The sequence below is a fragment of the Lithobates pipiens genome, unplaced genomic scaffold (assembly GCF_037356315.1).
Source record: "Lithobates pipiens isolate NorthernLeopardFrog02 unplaced genomic scaffold, aLitPip1_a1.2 Scaffold_13, whole genome shotgun sequence".
NCBI classification, from domain to species: domain Eukaryota; kingdom Metazoa; phylum Chordata; class Amphibia; order Anura; family Ranidae; genus Lithobates; species Lithobates pipiens.
The window spans coordinates 135,658,103-135,680,522 of NW_027507718.1; the positions used below are offsets into that span (position 1 = coordinate 135,658,103).

General features: G+C 41.7%; 1 protein-coding gene across 1 annotated transcript; it reads right to left on the reverse strand.

Moving 5' to 3' along the window:
• Positions 1-744: 744 nt before the first annotated feature.
• On the reverse strand, positions 745-21,675 carry CIMAP1D (CIMAP1 family member D). Its single transcript, XM_077475616.1, has 4 exons — positions 21,321-21,675; positions 20,916-21,026; positions 20,332-20,445; positions 745-3,919 (listed from the first exon to the last, which is right to left on the reverse strand). Exons 1-4 carry the CDS (start codon positions 21,370-21,372, stop codon positions 3,435-3,437), a joined length of 762 nt encoding a protein of 253 aa, XP_077331742.1. The 5' UTR covers positions 21,373-21,675; the 3' UTR covers positions 745-3,434.
• Between the last annotated feature and the right edge of the window lie 745 nt (positions 21,676-22,420).

Sequence of the window (22,420 nt, forward strand, 5' to 3'; positions counted from 1 at the left end):
GCACCTTTTTTTGGAGCCGACGATAGGCTCTCTTCTAATAACAACCGATGTGCCTAAGCAGCTGCTCGGCTATTAATATAAGCAGCAGGAGAGGACATCTGCTGCTTGTTCGTCCCACCGGAAGACCCGAGCGACCAGCAGCAACATCCACCAGCTTGCCAGAGACTCAAACAAAGGCAGAATCGGCTTTGATCGGATCTCGAATATGGTAACCCGAAAGCGACATCATGACATCACTTCCAGTTTATTCGGGAGCCAACAGCACCAGTTTTCAAATACATTTTAAATACTTTCAAGTGCAGAGGATGGGTTTGGGGTCTTGTAGACCCCAGATCCCTCCATAAAAAGTACCTGTCACTGCTTATTACTGTCACAAGGGATGACAGTGATGCAGCAAATTATGAAATCTCCAAATGCAGCGCACATTCTCTTCTTCGTTAATGGGATAATAATGAAGCTGCTTTGCTGGTGACACTGATGGAAGTAATTGCAAACTAATTTTCAAAGGCTTTTTTGTCTAGTGATATCAAGAATAGTATTAATATGCTTTTTTTTCTTTTTTTTAATTTGGGCAAGTTACCACAACACCATTATCCCATAGTTTTTAAGATCAAAGATACAACTATGTTGGTGTTCCTTTTTCAATTTTATTTTTGTATTTATTTTGTATTATAAAATTAGATTTTTTTAAATGTAACTGCCTACTCCCAAACTTTCATTTGAAGTAAAACACATAGCCAAGTATTATTCTACACAATTTTTTTTATTGTGCATTAAAAAAAAGAAAACAAATAAAATTAGACATGCTATCTGCCAATAGAACTTAACCAAAAAGTGCATTCTATGCATCCAAAAATATAGAAAATATAACAAATCAAATCGTTATTCAAACAAAAAAATAATGTCAAAGCAATAACACCCAGGCCAATAATAAATAACACGTTATTTCCTCCGATTCCACAACATGTCTCGTTGACGTTCAGAAACTAACTAAAAAGTGAAAAATGAAAAGTGCGAATTAACACAACATTAGCAGAAGGAGCCCAAAGGGTGGCGATAAAGAACTGAAAAACAATGTAGTACGTCACTACGTTCGTATTTGTTGGCCAACAATTGTGTGCCGTGTGTATACAATACAAGTTTGGGCCAACGCTCTTCGGACAAAAGTCCATAGTTATGTTGGCCAACAATCCGATCGTGTGTACGAGGCTTAACTCTAAACTAGTAACCTGTGTAGGCTTTTAAAACATTGCCTATGGAGATTTTTAGGTAAAAGTAGTTTGGTGCCGTTCCCTGGGTGTACGCAGTTTTAAAGCATAACAAAAGCGTATCTATATACTTGGCATAACATAATCTTTTATTTTAAAAAATTGCCATTATATAGTGTTTGTGTACACTATAATGCATCAAAGTGTATTTTTTTTCTCCCAATAATTGCATTTGAAAAAACGCTGTGTAAATATCATGTTATTCTGTAGGGCATCTGCTAATAAAATATAATGTTTGGGTGCTCTAAATAATTTTCTAGCAAAAAACGAAAGCACATATGTGAGAGGTGTCAGAATTGACCTGGAAGTCAAGTGGTTAAACAAACATTTTGTGCTCTTACTTACAATTACTCTTTTTCCACTTTCTAGCTGAGTGAGGCACTGGTGATATAACCCTGTCCTGACAGCTGCAGCTTGGGAAGTTCCTGACATATGTAAGTAAAGAGACGGATTCATCTGCCCTTCGTGAAAATTGCCACCATGAGAAGAATGGGCAGAAAAAGAAAAAAACAAGGTATGGTATGCAAAAAATAAAAAGCCTGATATTATCTAGTCTTTGTTTGTAGATTGACCTTACTTAAAGTGGTTGTATACTCAAATTTTTAACTTTTACCTACAGGAAAGCCTATAATAAGGCTTACCTGTAGGTAAAAAAAATATCTCCTAAACCTGTACGGTTTAGGAGATATTCCCCTCGGTATGCGCCGCTGACTGCAGCGGCGCATGCGCACAAGGGGATTCTCGGCCTGAAAATCCGGCAGTGGCCGACCGGCCGGAATGAAATCTCCCGCGTGCATGCGCGGGAGTGACGATATCGCGGCTCCGGCCACTCACAGCGCCAGAGCCGCGATACCCGGAAGAAACGCAGAGGGAGCATGTCAGCTCCCTCGGCGTGGATCGGGACAGATGTCGGGGCCTCGTTCTAAGGTAAGTATTTCATAATGAGCTAGTATGCGGTGCATACTAGCTCATTATGCCTTTTGCTTTGCAGGTTTAAAAAAAAATAATAATAATTTGCGGGTTTACTACCGCTTTAACATTTCTAGGGGTGGTTTTGTTATAGTTTTGTTATTTTTATAATAAGGACAATCAAAAATTAACCATTATAAGCAGTTTGGAAAGGTAAACAGGTCTTTTAGTTTTGCATGCTGCATTATGTTGTGAAACAGGGCTATATGAGTTACTGAATAATGTGAAAATTTTAAAGTGGTATTAAACCCAAAAGCAAATATTTATTATATTGCAACTTACCAATTTTTAGATGTGATGGCTGCATTTATTTTCTTTTTAAGGCTTTCTTTCCTTTAGTTGCACTTGGTGTGGCTGGAAGCCAGTCTGTTGTTTTTCAACAGAACAAGCTCTCCTCCAAATGTATCAAAGTGTTGAAAACCATTTATCACTGACGGGGCACTTAAAATGATCAGTTTTTTTTTTATGTAAGACTTTTATCCAGAAAAAAGTTACTGTAACAGCTTGTGTAAAAGCAGTGTAAGAGAAAGTTCAGCTTTTATTTGTTTGTTTATCTAAATCTGCTAGTCCATCTAACATTTCCCTCTCCCCAGAATGACGATGCTGCCATCCAAAGGCGCCCCCTGTGCTCCTTCATCCAGAGTAGGGGCATTCTAATACAGGAGGTGTGCTACTGGCCAAATAAACAGGTGAAAACCAGAGGGGAAAAAAGCTTAAAAAAAGTAAACAAATACACCCACCACATCCAATGATTGGTATGCTGCAATGTATTACATGTTTGGTCTGGGGTTAATACCACAATAAATACATTTAAAAATGTACATTCTATTCTCTACATACCATAACACATAGCAGCTAACCAGATTGTGTTTACTATGTTCTTCATCTTTTTTATTGTGCCGTTCACACAGAGGCAGCACGACTTGCAGCGCGACTCAGAGGCGACCTGCACACGACTTCAGCAGCGGCTTGCAAAATGACTTCTGTATAGAAGTCAATGCAAGTCGCCCAAATGTAGTACAGGAACCTTTTTCTAAGTCAGAGTGACTTGAGTCGCTCCTGTTAGAGCGATTCCATAGTCACCTGACAAGTCGCAGCTAAGTCGCCTGACAAGTCGCCCCTGTGTGAACCGGGTCTTAGCTTTGGAGAAATGTAGTAAATTCTCTGTTTTCAAAGTAGTAATTGAATGGGGAAGGATCAGTTAGATACTTCTATGATGAGAGGTGTGGTATACTCAGAGTGCCTAACACCCATTGAGAACACAGGTGCTCGTTTTTTGTTGTTTGTTGCCTTTTCAGGACTATAAGCTCCAGGACCTGGGGTAGTAAACTGTGTTTTTGGAACTTGATGTCGTCCAAGCATGGAATAAGCTGGACCTTTCTTCATGAAGGTATTGTTATCTATTTGATGATAGTGAGCTGGACCTGGTGTAACAGCCAAATCTTCAGAATGCCCTCCGTGACGTGTCCGGCCAGACACAGTAAAAGCTGGGGCAGAAGCTTTCCCTGCAACTCTTGGACCCAGAACTGGAGGCAGGGAGTATGTGTTAGGTGCTGGAACCTGATCAACTGTTCTGTAACGGGTTCTGGAGCCCATGGAGTATGAGGGAGGTTTGCGATGGGTTGGAATGATACATTTCTCAGGCCTGTAAACTCCAGGACCAGGTACAGCTTCCTTATTATCTGTAAAAAAATAAATCAGCGATTACAGTGAATGAGTCATACAGACATCTCATAGTCATATTTCTTAGCAGTCCAATGTATTATATTACAGGTTTGTGCATTTAAAACAGTAACATTACAATCTATCCATTGGTAAAGTATTGACTGACTGCAACATGTCCAAAACCATACATACAGTACATACCAGTGCTATCTAAAAGGACAACCCAGCCGGAGGGCTATTTATTGTTAACAAAACAGGTAACATTGTACCAAGTGAAATATGTGGGCTCCTTTTACGTCTCCTGAAAATGCCAGTGGCCTGGCTGTCTCCTACTGGTGCTTTCTAAAGCAGCCTGTACATATGTGAGTTGTTTTCATTCTATCAGCAGGTTAAATGTAAAAAAATTGGCCCGATTCCCCCATCCACACATTCTAGGTGGATGGAGGAATCCTCCACACTGACCTCTTGTATTCTGACAGCAGGGAAGCTTCCTCACCATCAAAATACACTGATACGCATTGCAGGCTTTAGCTTGAGGTGTTGATCGAGCAGGGAAAACCTGACAGGGTTATTGTACAGATTTTAGTCGGTAGATTAACTTCTGTACAACCACAGTGCACATATATGGATCAAAATTCGGTTCATTTATGGCCAGCTATAATCACTGACCTGAAGCAAGCTTGCAGAAAATTTAGAGTAAAGCCAAAACTTCTGATTTGCCTATTACTACTATTAGTTTCTAAAAGCTGTAACACTATAGCTTAGCTCCCAACTGTCCCTGATTACAAGTGACTTCCCTGATTTGGAACAAAGTCCCTCTTTCCTCCTCATTTGTTCCTCATGTTGGTCTGATCTATATAGTTGTATATAAAATATACTCATTCCCATCCCAAAAATGTTTCCAAGTGCTAAACCTTTCATATAATTTCTAAATTGCTGCATTTGTGAATTCCAAAGGCCAGTATAAAATGAGTGATAGTGGTAAAAAAAAAAGCACTTTTGGGTTTAACTAATAATTTTTTTGTATAATTCTTAAAGAGGCATAGCAGGGGGTGTGTCCTATGCCTACATACTTTTGCTACTAACTGCCCCTCGTTCCCATCTCAAAAAGTTGGGAGGTATGCTAAAGTGACTCTAAGGCCCCATTCACACCTGAGTATAGCGTTTTCAGGCAGAAAATCGCGCAATTTTATGCCATTTTTTTGCAGCGTTTTTACTGCGATTTTGTGCCGTTTGCCACGATTTTGTGCAGGGCAAAAGGTCACCAATGTAAAAAGAAGAAAAACGCCCAAATCTGCCCGATTCGAGTGACAAAAAAGGGTTCAGAACTTGTTTGAGATTCAGGCGTTCGGCTTCAAGCAACTTGAAGTGGAAATGTGAACCATCTCCATTGAGAATAATAGATTTTTTCCCCTCCACCATTTTGTAGCTTCAGGCTTCAAGCTACAAAATGCTCAGGAATGGGGCCTTAAAGTGTTAAAACTGGGGGGAGATTGTGAGGGATGGGGGAGGAGCCCTTTAAAAGGTGGAGGGGCGGAGCAAAAGGTCAGTTCGACGGAGGGGACAGAGAGGGGAAGCAGTTTTTCCCACCCTCCCTCCCTAGTTTTAGGGTTTTTGGGGTATGCCGGTGTTGTTTCTGTTCTTCTTTTTCAGGTGGCGTTGATCGGATGTCATGACAGCTGTACGGATGGAATTGGATGCTGGCGGTGTGTGTCTGGTGGTCTTTGATGGTTGGCGGTAAATCAGAAGTCATCTGATAAGGGGTGGGGGGCCCATTGCTATTATGGGTCCCTCCGGTGTATTCCTGAACGTTAGAGGGAATACGGTTATGGTTATGACTGCGGAGGTTGTCTCCGAGCGGTCACAGCTGGAGGCCTGGAAAAGTTGGAAGTGGGTACCGCAGTGAGTTGTTTGGTTGGTAAAAGTTATGGGTCACCGTCAGAGATCACCAGACTGGGCATGTTAGCTATATGCTATTCGTTACCAGATGTGTGTTATGATTATATGTATATGGTTATATTTATATATGTTTGGTTATTTATATATGGATGTATATATATATTTTGATTGGAGTGTTTTGAGTATTGTAATAAAGGCTGTTATGGCCATTTTACTCCAAAGCAAGGTGTGGTCTCATAATTTATGGGGTCAAAAATGGGAGGAGGTTGGAGTGGAATGGGTAACAGGTAAGAAAGGGGACCTTTAGACTACCCTGGTCAGGGTTATACACTAATCAAGCAGGCACACACCCCCTTCTCCCCACCTCACTGGACCCTTCTGTGGCCAGTAGCCGATTTCCCCCAAATTACCGGGAAATTGTTGGGAGAGCAGGGATGGTGGGAGCCTCCCCTCACTAACCGACATGAGCTCCATAGCCCATTCCTACATCTCTCGATAACAAATAAACGGGAAAATGACTGTATACAATAAATTAGAACTGTAAGCATTGTGCTTTTCATCTCTTAGCAGTGAATTACTGAAATACCGCTGAGAAAACCTGTACCAATCAGAGACAACTAGTGTGACAGTGGGATGACGGAGAAGGTCAGAGCTAGGGAGGAGGTGGAATCCTTATGGGTAGAGCTCCAACGAGATGAAGCTAAGGAAAAAATAATACTGGGCATATACTATAGGCCCCCTAACATGAGGGAAGAAGGGGAGACAGATCTCCTATCACAATTTGGATTAGCAGCAAGGATGGGAAGTGTTATTATAATGGGGGATATTAATTATCCAGACATAGACTGAGTGGAGGGAACCGTGTATTCATCTAAGGCCGCGTACACACGGGCGGATTGTCTGCCCAACTAAGTTCGTCAGACAATCCGACAGACAGTCCGTCCAAATTTTGAATGAACGGACTCGACCACATACGATGAACAGACAGTCCGCTGAAAACTTGCGCGATGACGTGTACAGCACGTACGACGGGACTAGAAAAACGACGTCCAATACACTGCAATGCAACCTTCGGCCGTGTAAATCCTTTCTGAGCCTGCGCCATACTTAGTCCGTCCAACTTGCCTACACACGAGTGGACTGTCCGCTGAAACCAAGTTTGGACGGACAAAACCAAGTTTGGACGGACAAAATTACGGAAATTCCGAAAGACAAAGTCCGGCAGACTGTCCGCTGAAAAAGTCCGCTGAAGCCCACACACGAGCGGATTGTCCGCTGAAACACGGTTCAGCGGACTAAGTTGGGCAGACAATCCGCCTGTGTGTACGCGGCCTAAGGCTCGCCAAGTCCTAAATGTCTTGCAGGACAATTTTATGGGTCAGATGGCAGACGCACCAACTAAAAATAAAGCATTACTGGTCAGTAGTGGTTAGCACTCTCACCTAGCAGTAAGAAGGGTCACTGGTTCATATCCCAACCACGACACTACCTGCCTGGAGTTTGCATGTTCTTCCTGTGCCTGTGTGGGTTTCCTCTGGGTACTCCGGTTTCCTCCCACAATCCAAAGACATGCAGATAGGTTAATTGGCTTCTGTCCATAATTGGCCCTAGTATATGAATGGGGACCTTGGATTGTGGGCTCCTTGAGGGTAGGGACGTGTGATGTGAGTGTGCAATGTACAGGGATAGGGACAATTGTAGACATTCACTCAGGTTGAACTGGATGGACTGGTGTCTTTATTCAACCTTACTAACTATGAAACTCTGAAACAATACAGACCTGATCACGGATGTGGAAATACGGGGCAATTTAGGTTACAGCAATCACAGGTCAATTAGCTTCAGTATAAATCTGTCAGAGAACTCACCATGTGAAGATCCGTCCCCGTGTAGCAGCAGTTCACGTTCGTCCCAAGGATCATGCGCGGTGTCCCCGTCAGAGGCGTGTGAGTTCCGGTACGAACGGACGCACGCCAATACGAACACGAACACACGCCAATACGAACACGAACACTCGCGCTAACCGAACGTTTGCACGTAATTACGCACGCACGGCCACGTCCACCAACCCGGGCACATCTCGCCCTATATAAACAGGATCCTGACTTGATACCAGTGCTGGATCGTCTTCAGCTTGTCCCTGGAATACCTGATCATTCTTGTACCTGTAACCTTGTTCCTGACTACCGGCTTGTTCAACTATTCTTTCGGATCATCCCTGTGTACTGTTTCCTGGACTATTTTTGACCTCGGCTTGGACTTCCTACTTCGGCTTTGCTTCCTGATTTGGTACCTCATTGCCAGCACGTTACCAGACCCCTTGCTTGCCCCTGACTACGCACCTGCCTTCCGTTTGTGTACCTCGTTGCCTGCCAGTTGCCAACCTAGCCTGTTCCTGACGTGCAGTGTCTTCCTCACACCTGCTTGGCTGCTGCTGTATTCCACCAGTGACCAGCCTACGCCTCTTCATCTGGGAGGACGCAGTATCTTCAGGTCTGCATCTCCAAGCCGCAGGCACCTGCACCCTTTTGCTGCCTCCACACTTCCTGTTCCCACTTCCAGGGGTGTGGAGACCGGAACCGTGCTAGAGGTCACCCCAAGCAGTCTGACTCCGCTGTAAGGTACGTGACAGTACAATCCAGCCAGAAATGGAGTCTGACAGGGGGGCCTCACCTTTGGAAGCCTTGTGCCAACAAATTTCCACCCTCACCCAAGCAGTCCAGGGCCTGCAAGATGGTTATCACCAACTTGGGCAGAGAGTGGAGTCATTAACACCAAGCACCGCTGCTCTCCAAGGGGCCACAGCATCCTGATCCTCCGTTCTGGCAACATCAGCATCTGTACATGCAGTAGTGGTGCCACCCCCAGAACCTCAAATTCCTACCCCAGAGAGGTTTTCCGGAGATCGCAGCAAATTTCGCGCCTTCAAGAACGCTTGCCAATTATATTTTTTGCTGCAGCCTCGTACTTTTTCCCTGGAAAGCACAAAGGTGGGATTCATTGTTTCCTTACTTCAGGGCGAACCCCAAACCTGGGCTCACCGCCTGTTGGAACAGGCAGCCCTCTGCTTGATACCATGGACTCTTTTTTAAATGAGATGGCTAAGTTATATGATGACCCTCAGCGTGCCACAACTGTAGAGGCCAGTCTCCATGCCCTTCAGCAGGGTCACAGACCTGTAGAGGACTATGTAACGGACTTCAGGAGGTGGAGTTCTGATACTCAGTGGAACGATGCCGCCCTCCGTTATCAGTTCCGCATTGGACTGTCCGAGGCTCTAAAAGACGAGTTGGCCCATGTCGGAGTTCCCAGTTCTTTGGAGGACCTAATACAAATGTCAATTCAAACTGATCGTCGTCTCAGGGAACGGAGATCTGAGAGAATCAGCCAAATTCATCCAACATGGATGTTGCCTAAAGTTCTGAATCATCCTTCCATTCCTTCATCTCATACACCTGTTACCACTTCTGAAGCTCCAGAACCAATGCAAATAGGCTTGCTTCATTCACCGTTATCTACAGAAGAAAAACAGCGCAGTAGTCGGAACAATCTCTGTCTCTATTGTGGAGAAGCTGGTCATTATGCAAATATGTGCCCAAACAAGACCCGTAAGTTCCATCCTTCATCTCTTGAACCCAACGCATTGCCTTTGACAAAATCTATTCACATCGCTGTTTCCATTTCCTTACAGCTTCCAGAAGGAACACTCCAGGTCCAAGCTATAATTGACTCTGGCGCCTGCAGCTGCTTCATTGATCATGCACTTGTTCTTCAACATAATATACCTCTGATACCCACGCAACGTCAACTCTCCATACGGTTAGCGGATGGATCAAACATTAAATCTGGCCCCATGACCCATGAGACTCAACCACTATCCGCCAACATACTACGCAACCATCAGGAACTACTCCACCTGGACGTTATTTCTTCACCTCTATTTCCAATCATTCTGGGAATGCCCTGGCTACAAGCCCATAATCCTCAAATAAACTGGGTGACTGGTGAAGTGGTTTTTCAATCCGCTTACTGCCTTCAGAACTGCCTCAAGATCTCCCACCACTTGGTCCCAGTTCTTGCCTGCTCAGAGCCCATATCTGAGGCTCAAAGACTGGTCCCAGCTACATATCACAGTTTCCTAGACGTTTTTGACAAACAAAAGGCTGACACTGTTCCTCCACATTGGGTTTACGATTGCCCAATTGAATTATTGCCAGGAGCTGAAATTCCCTTCGGAAGGATATTTCCCTTATCGGAACCTGAACTTCTGGTCCTCAAAGGATATATTGATGAGAATCTCAAGAAGGGGTTCATCCGACATTCCTCTTCTCCAGCCGGTGCTGGAATATTCTTTGTTGAGAAAAAAGATCATTCCCTCCGCCCATGCGTGGACTTCAGGGACTTGAACAAGGTAACGATTAAAAATCGCTATCCCCTTCCATTGATTCCGGAATTATTCCAGAGACTTCGGTCGGCAAGAATATTTACAAAACTAGATTTGTGAGGGGCCTATAATTTGATCAGAATCCGTGAAGAGGATGAGTGGAAAACGGCTTTTTGGACACGCTTTGGCCACTTTGAGTATTTGGTCATGCCATTCGGACTCTGCAACGCACCAGCTACTTTCCAGCATTTTGTTAACGATATTTTCAGGGACTTTTTGGATTTGTTCGTGATCGTTTATTTGGATGATATTTTGATATTTTCAGACTCCCTAGAAACACATCGTAACCATGTAAAACAGGTTCTTCTCAGACTGAGGCAAAACGGACTCTATGCCAAAGCCGAGAAATGTGAGTTTGAGCACCAGACCATTCACTTTCTTGGCCTGGTGATATCGATTGAGGGTGTGGAAATGGATCCTCAGAAGGTTTTAGCCATCTTATCCTGGCCACCTTCAACCGACAAGAAAGGGGTACAACGTTTTATTGGGTTTTCTAATTTCTATAGAAAATTTATCAAGAATTTCTCCAGCATTATAGCACCTATCACACAACTCACAAGAAAACAAAGTCGGTTTCAATGGACTGCTGCAGCTCAAGCTGCGTTTGATAAATTAAAAGGACTGTTCACATCTGCCCCAATACTAAAACGTCCTGACCCTGCTCTGCCTTATACCCTGGAAGTGGATGCATCAGAAAATGCCATCTCTTTTCTCGTTTTAATTTTCATATAACTTACAGACCAGGATCCAAAAACAGTAAACCTGATGCGTTATCCCGTATGTTCACAGAAACTGAAGTCTCATCTCCTCCGGACACTATCCTGCAAGCTGGAAATTTCTTATTAACACAACCTAGTTTCTTATTACAGGTTCGTCAGTCCTCCCAAGGAACGTTAATCCCTTCAGATACAAACCTCCAAGAGAAGGATGGTCTCTTCTGGCAGAAAGACAAACTTTTCATCCCTCAAGATCTCCGCACTTCTGTTCTACAGGTTTGCCATGACTATCCTCTGGCTGGTCACTTTGGGGGTCACAAGACTATGAATCTAGTTCAAAGACACTTCTGGTGGCCAAATCTTGCAAAGGACTGTAGGGACTATGTCAACTCTTGCCCAACCTGCGTGGGGACTGTTGAGACCACTACCCATTCCTGAAAGACCATGGGATAAAATCGCAATGGATTTCATTGTTGAACTTCCTCCATCTGAAGGGTTTTCTTCCATTTTTGTGGTGGTGGATCGGTTTTCTAAAATGTCACACTTCATTCCCATGAGAGGAACTCCATCTGCGACTGAAACAGCCAAAATATTCATTAAAGAAATTTTTAGGCTCCATGGAATTCCCAGTGATATTGTCTCTGACCGTAGAGTTCAGTTCACGTCAAAATTCTGGAAGTCATTGTGTGAGGCACTAGGTATCAAATTGAATTCTTCTTCAGCCTATCATCCCCAAACCAACGGACAGACGGAACGTACTAATCAGACGTTGGAGCAGTATTTACGTTGTTTCACTTCCTTTTCCCAGGAGGATTGGGCTTCATTATTACCCTTGGCAGAATTTGCATTCAATAATTCTACTCACTCTACCATGAACCAGTCACCATTCTTTTCTAATTATGGTTTTCATCGTTCTTTTTTGCCAACATTTGTAGTGGATTCTCCTGTACCAGCTGTCCAGGATAGGCTAAATTTCTTTGTTACCAACAATCAGGTACTTAAGGAAACCATTGCCAAAGCACAAGAAGACAATAAAAGATTCTTCGATAAGAAGAAAAGGGGAGAATTGGATTTAAAGGTTGGTGATCGTGCATGGCTTTCAACCGCGAACCTAAAACTGGTATGTCCCTCTAGAAAATTGGGACCCAGATATTTGGGACCTTTTCCAATTAAAAAGAAAATCAATCCAGTGGCATATGAACTTGAACTTCCTGATTCATTCAGGATCCATCCTGTGTTCCATGCTTCTTTACTTAAACCTGATGTACCCAATTCCTTTCCAGGTCATGAGATAGGCCCTCCAGAAGCTGTGTTGGTAGATGGGGAGGAGGAGTTCGAAATCGAAGCCATTTTGGATTACAGGAAACGCCAAGGACAAAACCAATACTTAATTAAATGGAAAGGCTTTGGTCCTGAGGAGAATTCCTGGGAACCCGAAGCAAACCTCCATGCCCAGAGGCTCATACGGGCCTTTCATCGCTCTCAAAGTTTGGTTCGAAGAGGCATCCGGAGGCTGCCCTTAAGGGGGGGCACTGTCAGAGAACTCACCATGTGAAGATCCATCCCCGTGTAGCATCAGTTCACATTCGTCCCAAGGATCATGTGCGGTGTCAGAGGTGTGTGAGTTTCAGTACGAACGGACGCACGCCAATACGAACACGTGGACGCACTCGCGCTAACCGAACGTTTGCACGTAATTACGCACGCACGGCCACGTCCACCAATCCGGGCACATCTCGCCCTATATAAACAGGATCCTGACTTGATACCAGTGCTGGATCGTCTTCAGCCTGTCCCTGGAATACCTGATCGTTCTTGTACCTGTAACCTTGTTCCTGACTACCGGCTTGTTCAACTATTCTTTCGGATCATCCCTGTGTACTGTTTCCTGGACTATTTTTGACCTCGGCTTGGACTTCCTACTTCGGCTTTGCTTCCTGATTTGGTACCTCATTGCCAGCACGTTACCAGACCCCTTGCTTGCCCCTGTCTACGCACCTGCCTTCCGTTTGTGTACCTCGTTGCCTGCCAGTTGCCAACCTAGCCTGTTCCTGACGTGCAGTGTCTTCCTCACACCTGCTTGGCTGCCGCTGTATTCCACCAGTGACCGGCCTACGCCTCTTCATCCGGGAGGACCAAGTATCTTCAGGTCTGCATCTCCAAGCCGCAGGCACCTGCACCCTTTCGCTGCCTCCACACTTCCTGTTGCCACTTCCAGGGGTGTGGAGACCGGAACCGTGCTAGAGGCCACCCCCAGCAGTCTGACTCCGCTGTAAGGTACGTGACAAAACCACACAAACAGGAAACATAAGGGGAATACAAAGACACTGAATTTCAAAAGAGCTAACTTCCCTAAACTACAAACCTTGCTAGAAGGCATAAATTGGGATAACATTTTAGGAACAAAGAACAAAGAGGAGAGATGGGTTTCCTTTAAGAGCATATTAAATAAGAGCATTAGCCAATGCATCCCATTGGGTAATAAATTTAAAAGAGCGAACAAAAGTCCTCTATGGCTTAACTCTCATGTAAAAATGCATAAAAAGCAAAGGAGAAGGCCTTTAAAAAATACAAGGCTGAAGGATCATCATCAGCATTCAGACTTTATAAAGAATGCAACAAGATATGTAAGGGTGCAATAAGGGTGGCTAAGATAGAACATGAAAGACATATAGCGGAGGAAAGCAAAAAAAAATCCCAAGAAATTCTTTAAGTATGTAAACAGTAAAAATGGGAGGACAGACCATATTGGCCCCATAAAGAATGAGGAAGGACATCTGGTTACAAAGGATGAGGAGATGGCAAAGGTATTGAATTTATTCTTCTCCTCAGTCTTCACGAGGGAATCGGGAGCTTCAGTAACCAAAACTGCAATGTTTATCCTCATGACACATCACAGGAACCAAAAGCCAATGTAGCACCAATATTTAAAAAGGGCCCAAAATATATCCCTGGGAATTACAGACCAGTTAGCCTAACATCAATAGTATGTAAACTCTTGGAGGGGATGATAAGGGAATATATGCAAGATTTTAGAAATGAGAACGGTATCATTAGCAGTGATCAGCATGGATTCATGAAGAAACGTTCTTGACAAACCAATCTATTAACCTTCTATGAGGAGGTGAGTTGCCATCTAGATAAAGGAAGGCCCATAGACGTGGTGTATCTGGATTTTGCAAAAGCATTTGAAACACTCCCCACAAACGTTTACTTTACAAAATAAGGTCCGTTGACATGGACCATAGGGTGAGTACATGAACTGAAAACTGGCTACAAGGGGTAGTTCAGAGGGTGGTGATAAATGGGGATTACTTGGAATGGTCAGAGGTGGGTAGTGGGGTCCCCCAGGGTTCTGTGCTGGGACCAATCCTATTTAATTTGTTCATAAACGACCTGGAGGATGGGGTAAACAGTTCAATCTCTGTATTTGCAGATGATACTAAGCTAAGAAAGGCAATAACTTCTCTGCAAGATGTGGAAACCTTGAAAAAAATATCTGAATACATGAATGGGGTGGGCAACTACATGTCAAACGAGGTTCAATGTAGAACAATTTTAAATAATGCAATTGGGTGGCAAAAATATGAATGCAATCTATACACTGGGGTGGAGAACCTCTGGGAAATCTAGGAGGGAAAAGGACCTGGGGGCCCTAGTAGATGATAGGCTCAGGAATGGCACGCAATGCCAAGCTGCTGCTAACAAAGCAAACATAATATTGGCATGCATTAAGTGCTTCAGCCCCAGAAGATTTTACCCCTTTCCTGACCAGAGCACTTTTTGCGATTCAGCACTGTGTCGCTTTAACTGACAATTACGTTGCACCCAAACAAAACTGACGTTGACAATTTTGAAAAAAACGCATAATTTTTTTACTTTTTGCTGTAATAAATATCCCCCAAAAATATATAAAAAAAAATTTTTTTCCTCAGTTTAGGCCGATATGTATTCTTCTTATTATTTTTGGTAAAAAATAAAAATAAATCGCAATAAGCGCATATTGATTGGTTTGTGCAAAGGTTATAGCGTCTACAAAATAGGGAATAGTTTTATGGCATTTTTATTATAATTTATTTTTTTACTAGTAATGGCGGCAATCTGCTATTTTTATTGGGACTGCAACATTATGGTGGACACATCGGACAATTTTGACACATTTTTGGGACCATTGGCATTAATACAGCAATCAGTGCTATAGTGGCCACAGGGGGAAGCGACTTTACATAACGTTGTTTTTCGCCCAGCCGTGCCCCTCTGCCGTAGTACCACTGCGGCGGATGGTCGGCAAGTGGTTAAAAAGGGGATTAATTCCAGAGATAAAACAATAATTCTCCCGCTCTACAAGACTCTGGTCTTGCTTAAAGTACTTGGAGTATGCTGTCCAGTTCTGGGCACCAGTCCTCAGGAAGCATGCACTGGAAATGGAGAGAGTACAAAGAAAGGCAACAAAGCTAATAAAGGGTCTGGAGGATATTAGTTATGAGGAAAGGCTGTGAGCACTGAACTTATTCTCTCTGGAGAAAAGACGCTTGAGAGGGAATATGATTTCAATATACAAATACAAATACTATACTATACTGGTGGCACCACAATAGTGATAAAACTTTTCGCAGAATGGAGTTTAACAATACTCGTGGCCACTCATTAAAATTAGAAGAAAAGAGGTTTAACCTTAAACTATGTAGAGGGTTTTTTACTGTAAGAGCGGCAAGGATGTGGAATTCCCTTCCACAGGCGGTGGTCTCAGTGGGGGGCATCAATAGTTTCAAGAAACAACTGCAACATACAGGGATATACAATGTAATATTGACATATAATCACACACATAGGTTGGACTTGATGGACTTGTTTCTTTTTTCAACCTCACCTACTATGTAACTATGTAATTGTTTTAATTTATAGATTTTGTGTATATATTTTTTTATATATATACACACACACACACACACACACACACACACACACACACACCACATACAAAAGAGTAGTTATTAAAAGCAACCAAATTAAATCTTTGTCTGTCTCAAAAATGTATTTGGGTACACTATTACCTAAGTAATTGTTGATCAAAATATTTTTTTTTTTTTTTATACTTTATTTCTCTGCAGGAATACATGACAAAGATCACAAAAAATAAATAAATAAATAATAATTACATAGATCAACTTATCAAATCAATTTACAAAACAAAAACTTATTAATTTAACCAATGATACACATTGCATTCCTGCGAATTTTCCTTTTTCTTTTCCTCTTTTTTTCCCCTTCTAAACAACTAACAATATTACAAAAACGATTCCCCTCAACAACCCTCTGCTCCAAGGCCTTAAATCCCGTGAGGGACTTATAGAACCGAGGAGAGAGAGAGGGGAAAAAAAAAAAAAACCCCAGGGAATCCCAAATGGAACAAATAAAAATATGTTGCCCCTGCCGACAGAGGGACCTGTGCCAAAATATTAAAGCACTAAAAACTTAAAAATGACCTGGTAACAAAAGGGTATATATAGGTTGGTACTCAAGTGGTTAAGATAAACCTAGCAAAAAAATAACAAGTGTAACAATAACAAGTGTTCACTGTTCTTTCTCTTTAAAATACTGTAGCTGCAGCAGTACTGCGGTATTGTGTCTCCATCTAGTGGATACATAAAAGTCCACAAAGCTGCATAACATATTGGTAAAATATAGGCTTTATCTGCAGAATAAGCGCAGCAGTGTTTAAAATGTTTTGGAATTCAAATTTCTTGTGTATTTACATGGTTACATAGTAGTACATAGGTGAAGTTGAAAAAAGACACAAGTCCATCAGGTCCAACCTATGTGTGTGATTATATGTCAGTATTATATTGTATATCCCTGTATGTTGCAATCGTTCAGATGCTTATCTAATAGTTTTTTGAAACTATCGATGTTCCCCGCTGAGACCACGGCCTGTGGAAGGGAATTCCACATCCTTGCTGCTCTTACAGTAAAGAACCCTCTACGCAGTTTAAGGTTAAACCTCTTTTTTTCTAATTTTAATGAGTGGCCCTGTGTCTTATTGAACTCCCTTCTGCAAAAAAGTTTTATCCCTATTTTGGGGTCACCAGTATGGTATTTGTAAATTGAAATCATATCCCCTCTCAAGTGTCTCTTCTCCAGAGAGAATAAGTTCAGTGCTCACAGCCTTTCTTCATAACTAATATCCCCCAGACCCTTTATTAGCTTTGTTGCCCTTCTCTGTACTCGGTCCATTTCCAGCACATCCTTCCTGAGAACTGATGCCCAGAACTGGACAGCATACTCTAGATGAGGCCGGACCAGAGTCTTGTAGAGCTGGAGAATTATCGCTTTATTCCTGGAGTTAATCCCTTTTTTAATGCATGCCAATATTCTGTTTGCATTGTTAGCAGCAGGTTGGCATTGCTTGTCCACTTTGTGTGATATAAAATAATCAGACTTTGTTCAGAATAGTCTTTTGTTTGGATCAACTCTCCCATTATGAAAAAACATAAAAAAGCAAAACAAAACCAAATACAAATTTGTGAGGTGGTTTAAAAAAAAATTGAAAAATCTTCAAAACTTTGCTATTAGGCTTTATTTATTTGGGCTGTAACAATCAAAACCATGTCCAGTGATTCTCAGCGTTAAAGCGGTTGTATATCTGCTGACATTTTGTTTTATTTTTTTACACACCTGTAAGGCAAAAGGCGTAATGAGCTAGTATACACCGTATACTAGCTCATTATGAAATACTTACCTTAGAACGAGGCCCCGACATCTGACCCGATCCACGCCGAGGGAGCTGACATGTTCCCTCGGCGTGTCTTCTGGGTATCGCAGCTCCGGCGCTGTGATTTGCCGGAGCCGCGATGTCGTCACTCCTGCGCATGTGTGCGGGAGATTCCTTTCCAGCAGGGTCTGGCGTCTGTAGGGGCTTCCACACGAGAATCCCCTGTGTGCATGCACCGCTGCAGTCAGCGGCTCATTGCGAGGGGAATATCTCCTAAACCATACAGGTTTAGGAAATATTTATTTTACCTACAGGTAAGCCTTATTATAGGCTTACCTGTAGGTGAAAGTTCAAATTTTGACTATACAACCGCTACTGTTTGACAAGCATTAATGGTGCTTCATGGTAGCCTTTGCAAAGCTTTAAAAAAAAAAGCTTTGCAAGCACTTCTTAGCAACCTAGGAAGAATGGCTTAGCTCGTTCCAGACATGTAAGTGTTGCAATAAAAGAGGAATTGTTGATTTCTGTGCTGGACTGTCAATTTTAGGCTTTTGGTCTCAATTGTTTTGTTTAGTGTGTGGTTAGATTTTGCTCTGCACCTTTTTCTGTAAGAATCCCTAAAGCTGGGATGGGTAATATAATAACCTTGTAGGTGCAACTTATATGGATGTATGAGTTCATTCACGTTGAATATATATCTCCCCATTCTGGAAAATGGCAGCTCTTTTACCGTACTTCCATCTCCTGGCTTGGCCAGAAGAGGGAGCCTTTCACCGCTGAATGTAAAACAAATGACGAAGGCTGCAACCATCTTGAGAGGGAGAGGGTGGGATCGTTAAGATCAGTACAAACAGACAAAAACAAGAAGTGCAATTTGCCTGAAAGTGAATTTATTCAGTAAGTCCTTCCTAAGAAAGTGGTTTCAGATTTAAAGGTGCTGCTCTTCATTTGTGCCATGTTGCACTTTATAAAGTTAACAGCAAGAGGGACCAGGATAATGACATTTTCAGAGTTCAACACTATTTGTCAGTCCCTGCACCTTCATATCCTATCCATGAATATAAGGAAAAGTAATAGACACAAGATTCAGCTTCACCTTAGGTGGGCCATACACAGGTTGCAGGAAAGAAATTCCCCCATCAACACAGACAGTGTTGATGTGGAAAACCCTCATGTCAGGCCATTGTCTTCTACCGACAGGGGAGTGGGGAAAACTCTCCCGCCGGGAGAAGATAGTGATTATTGCTAGAGGTTATAGCAGTCCTATTGATAATCACAGGTAAATCCCAGCATTTTGGTTGTACCTAAGTTGATAGATCGAAAAACTTGGTACATTCAGCCTGCCTATACAAGGTTTGAATCTCAGCCGGTTCCTGATGAACTGGCTGAGATTCGAAACATGTATGGCCTGCCTTAGCCTAACCCTCAACAGGTTTGTCTTGATGCAAAGTATGTAAAGACAACACTGAATAAATGCAGAGTCCAGAAATTTTGAAAAAAGTGGGCTTGTTAATCCATGCATATGCAGCACATCCTGGAAATATATCTTGGTATAAGGTTATGGTATATGGGTTTGCAAGTCCACAAGGTACTTTTAGACTAGTTTACCAAATTTCCATGCCCCCTCACATAGCTGTAAATTGAAAAGAGCTGGTCCACCATTCCAAAGTCAGGATGAAATCCATATTGTTCCTCCTGTATAATAGGATTAAAAAAAGTGGGGCTCTCTCTACAGTATTCTGGCAAATGTTTTTACCCGCAGGCTGTTAAGCTGGAATACACCCTATGTTTCCCTTTCTTCAAGAGTGGGATCACCACTCCAGGTTGACATTCTAGAGACACAAAAACAACATCCCATGTAATAAGTAATAGTAAGTGCTAACATATATACATAAGGATAATATAGGTGAAATGGATATTAATCAAACAAAATAATGAATGTGGAATAAAGTTTATCAGTGATATGACTGTTCATCAGTAAAAAAAATTGTCCTTGACAGAAATCCATAAACCAGGTGTATTAAAAAAATGTTGATAGTGACAATTCCTCCACCACAAAGTGTCAGCACCACAAAGAATGCACGCTTACCGCAAGGCAAGCTATGTATGCTTACAGGCCAATAACCCGGCCAGGGTCTTTATCGAGGACAGAAAGGAAACCATGCCTCAATAGGATCCTAGAGATATGGTCAGCAAACAGCGCGGATCTCCCGAGCTAGGAGGTTCCACCAGAGTGCTCAGAATATTCAGATGTTGCTCAGATGTTGCCCAGAATGAAAAGGGAACTCACCATAGCATAATTCTGATGGACCATCATTTATTAAAAAGATAAAGTAACACTTACAAGATCCAAGTTAAAAACAGCAACAAACAGTTGGGATAGCCACGCTGTTTGCTGACAAAGAACATATGCCCGTTTGTATTTTATGTATTATCTATTTTATATATGTATATGATGGAAAATAGTACTCACATTATGTAGGTAAGGCCTGTGTTACATCACTGTATTAATAAGGGTGTTTAAGCATTTTTTCTGCTGGATGGAGTTTTCTATGGACTCTTTAAATTCTAATTACACCCATGAACTCAGAATATTGTTTTATGTTTTAAAAAAGCTTTTAAGTTACAGACTGAATGTTTAGTGTTGTTTGGACCTACCAGCTGATTTTCCCCGAGCCTGAATGGAGTAAGCAGGTCCAGCACTTCTGCCAAAGCGTGTCAGGCATGGCTCCACGTAATAGCGAGGTCCCGGGCTGGAATCATTAACATGAGCTATTGGAAAGCAAGGAAATAACATACAGAAATACATTGGAAACATATACGTAGGAAATAAATAAAAAGGAGTACTAATTATATATATTTTTACAGTGCCTCGACAGAGTCAGTGGAGCTTACAATCTAATGTTCCTAAGGTCAAACATTCAAGCATATTATTACCTGTTAAAAAAATATCTAAACTACCCTAATATTATGTTAGAAGGGAAGCACTTTGTAAAAATCCATGCAAACACAGCAGCATCTATAAACTCTATGCAAAGTAAAGCTATGGTTGACTCCAGGCCAAGAATGGAGAACTGCAAGTCAATAATTGTAACCACTACACCATTAAATCGATGTTGTAACCTTCAAGAACATACATGGAAAAATAAAGAAGTAACTACATGTAAACATTGATATGAATTAGTGAAATTATCTTTTTACCTACAATAATTTAACAGAGATTTCATAAAGATCATACGCACCAGAATGGCTTGGTCGTCCGTGGAAAGAATAAGCTGGATTGGAATGTTTTGTATAATCATGACCTACAAACCCTACAGTTGGCGGCAAGTTGTAACGACCTGGACCAGGACCTGTAGTAGAAGATGTTGCAAGAGTTACATAATGAAGGAGGTACTTGGGAATATAGGATGGAGGAAACAGAATAGTTAATATTATTTGAAGGAGACATTAGATACTTATATATTCCTGGTTCTTTCTAGCAACAAATCGGTGCAAAACATATTCTTTACAGTACTCAATCAGAAACCAAACTAAATCAGTCTACTTTAAACTTTGCTTTACATGACTGGATACCTTCCAAAAATGTTTGAGCAGAGAAACAAAAAAAGTTACATAGTAGTATCAAGCAATACATGCTCACCTACCTGTTTCCTTAGCTGCAATCATTGGTGTTTTTCTTTCTGTGTGCTCTCCCATTTTATCCAATGTCAGCTTTTCGCCTATGTTATTTCTCCTTGTTATTTCCCTTTCAAAGCTCTTGTAAAGCAATAAAATATACACAGAAAACTCAAAAGACCATACAGAGGTAACGTTTATGGGTTATAGAAAATGTATAAAAAATAGCAAATGGTTTTTGCTCATTAATCAGATGCAATTGTTGATAAACAGGGGTTTCTTGTCAAGGATGCTCTTCAGTTATCCTGTAGGTCACATCATGGTAATGTGACCTGAGGATGTTCCAATATGTGTAAGCTTATCCGTATGCTATCTCATCACCTCCCTCCCAAACACACCCATCAGCCCCTCTCCTGCGGGTTCCAAGCCACTGGAGCAAGAACACCTTCATTATGATAGTTCATGAATGTTACTTAACCATTTCTCTGCCCTGTACATCTAGATTTAGGAGCATTACAAGATAATGATGGATTCATGCCCCTAGTATAGGAAAGCACTGTAAAAAAAGATTGAGCACCTTTACATAGATCCAATATAGATATTGGTCATCCAATATTTGTAATTTAGAGAGTGTTTTGGTTAATAATGGAAACCGTTGACACCATTGATAAACATATTTATACATTTTCAATAGCATTAAATAAAAAGACACTGTTTAATAATTTAAGATTTGAAGATTTATCTGCATTCCCATGAGCATTCATGGGCAGTCTGCAAATATATTCTTAAGATTTGAAGATTTCTGAAAAACGATATCCCTCAGACATGCACATCATTTTTTTTTTTTGTTTTATTTTTTTAAAGTAAGCTTTCAAATGTTATAATTCTTTCATAATTGTCTCATAATTCAATACTGACATTGTAACCTGCAATTTAAGTATCAGGTGCCAATATACAGTACATTGTGAGACCTTTTTGAGGATAAGGAAATAGTAGGAGCATTATGCCTGATATTATTATCCAATCATGTACAAGCTAAAATGCTGTTTTTTATTTTCCTTGCATGCCCCCCTCGGATTTACAGTGACTCTACTTCCAAGTGCACTTTCAGTGCAAAGTGGATTTGCCT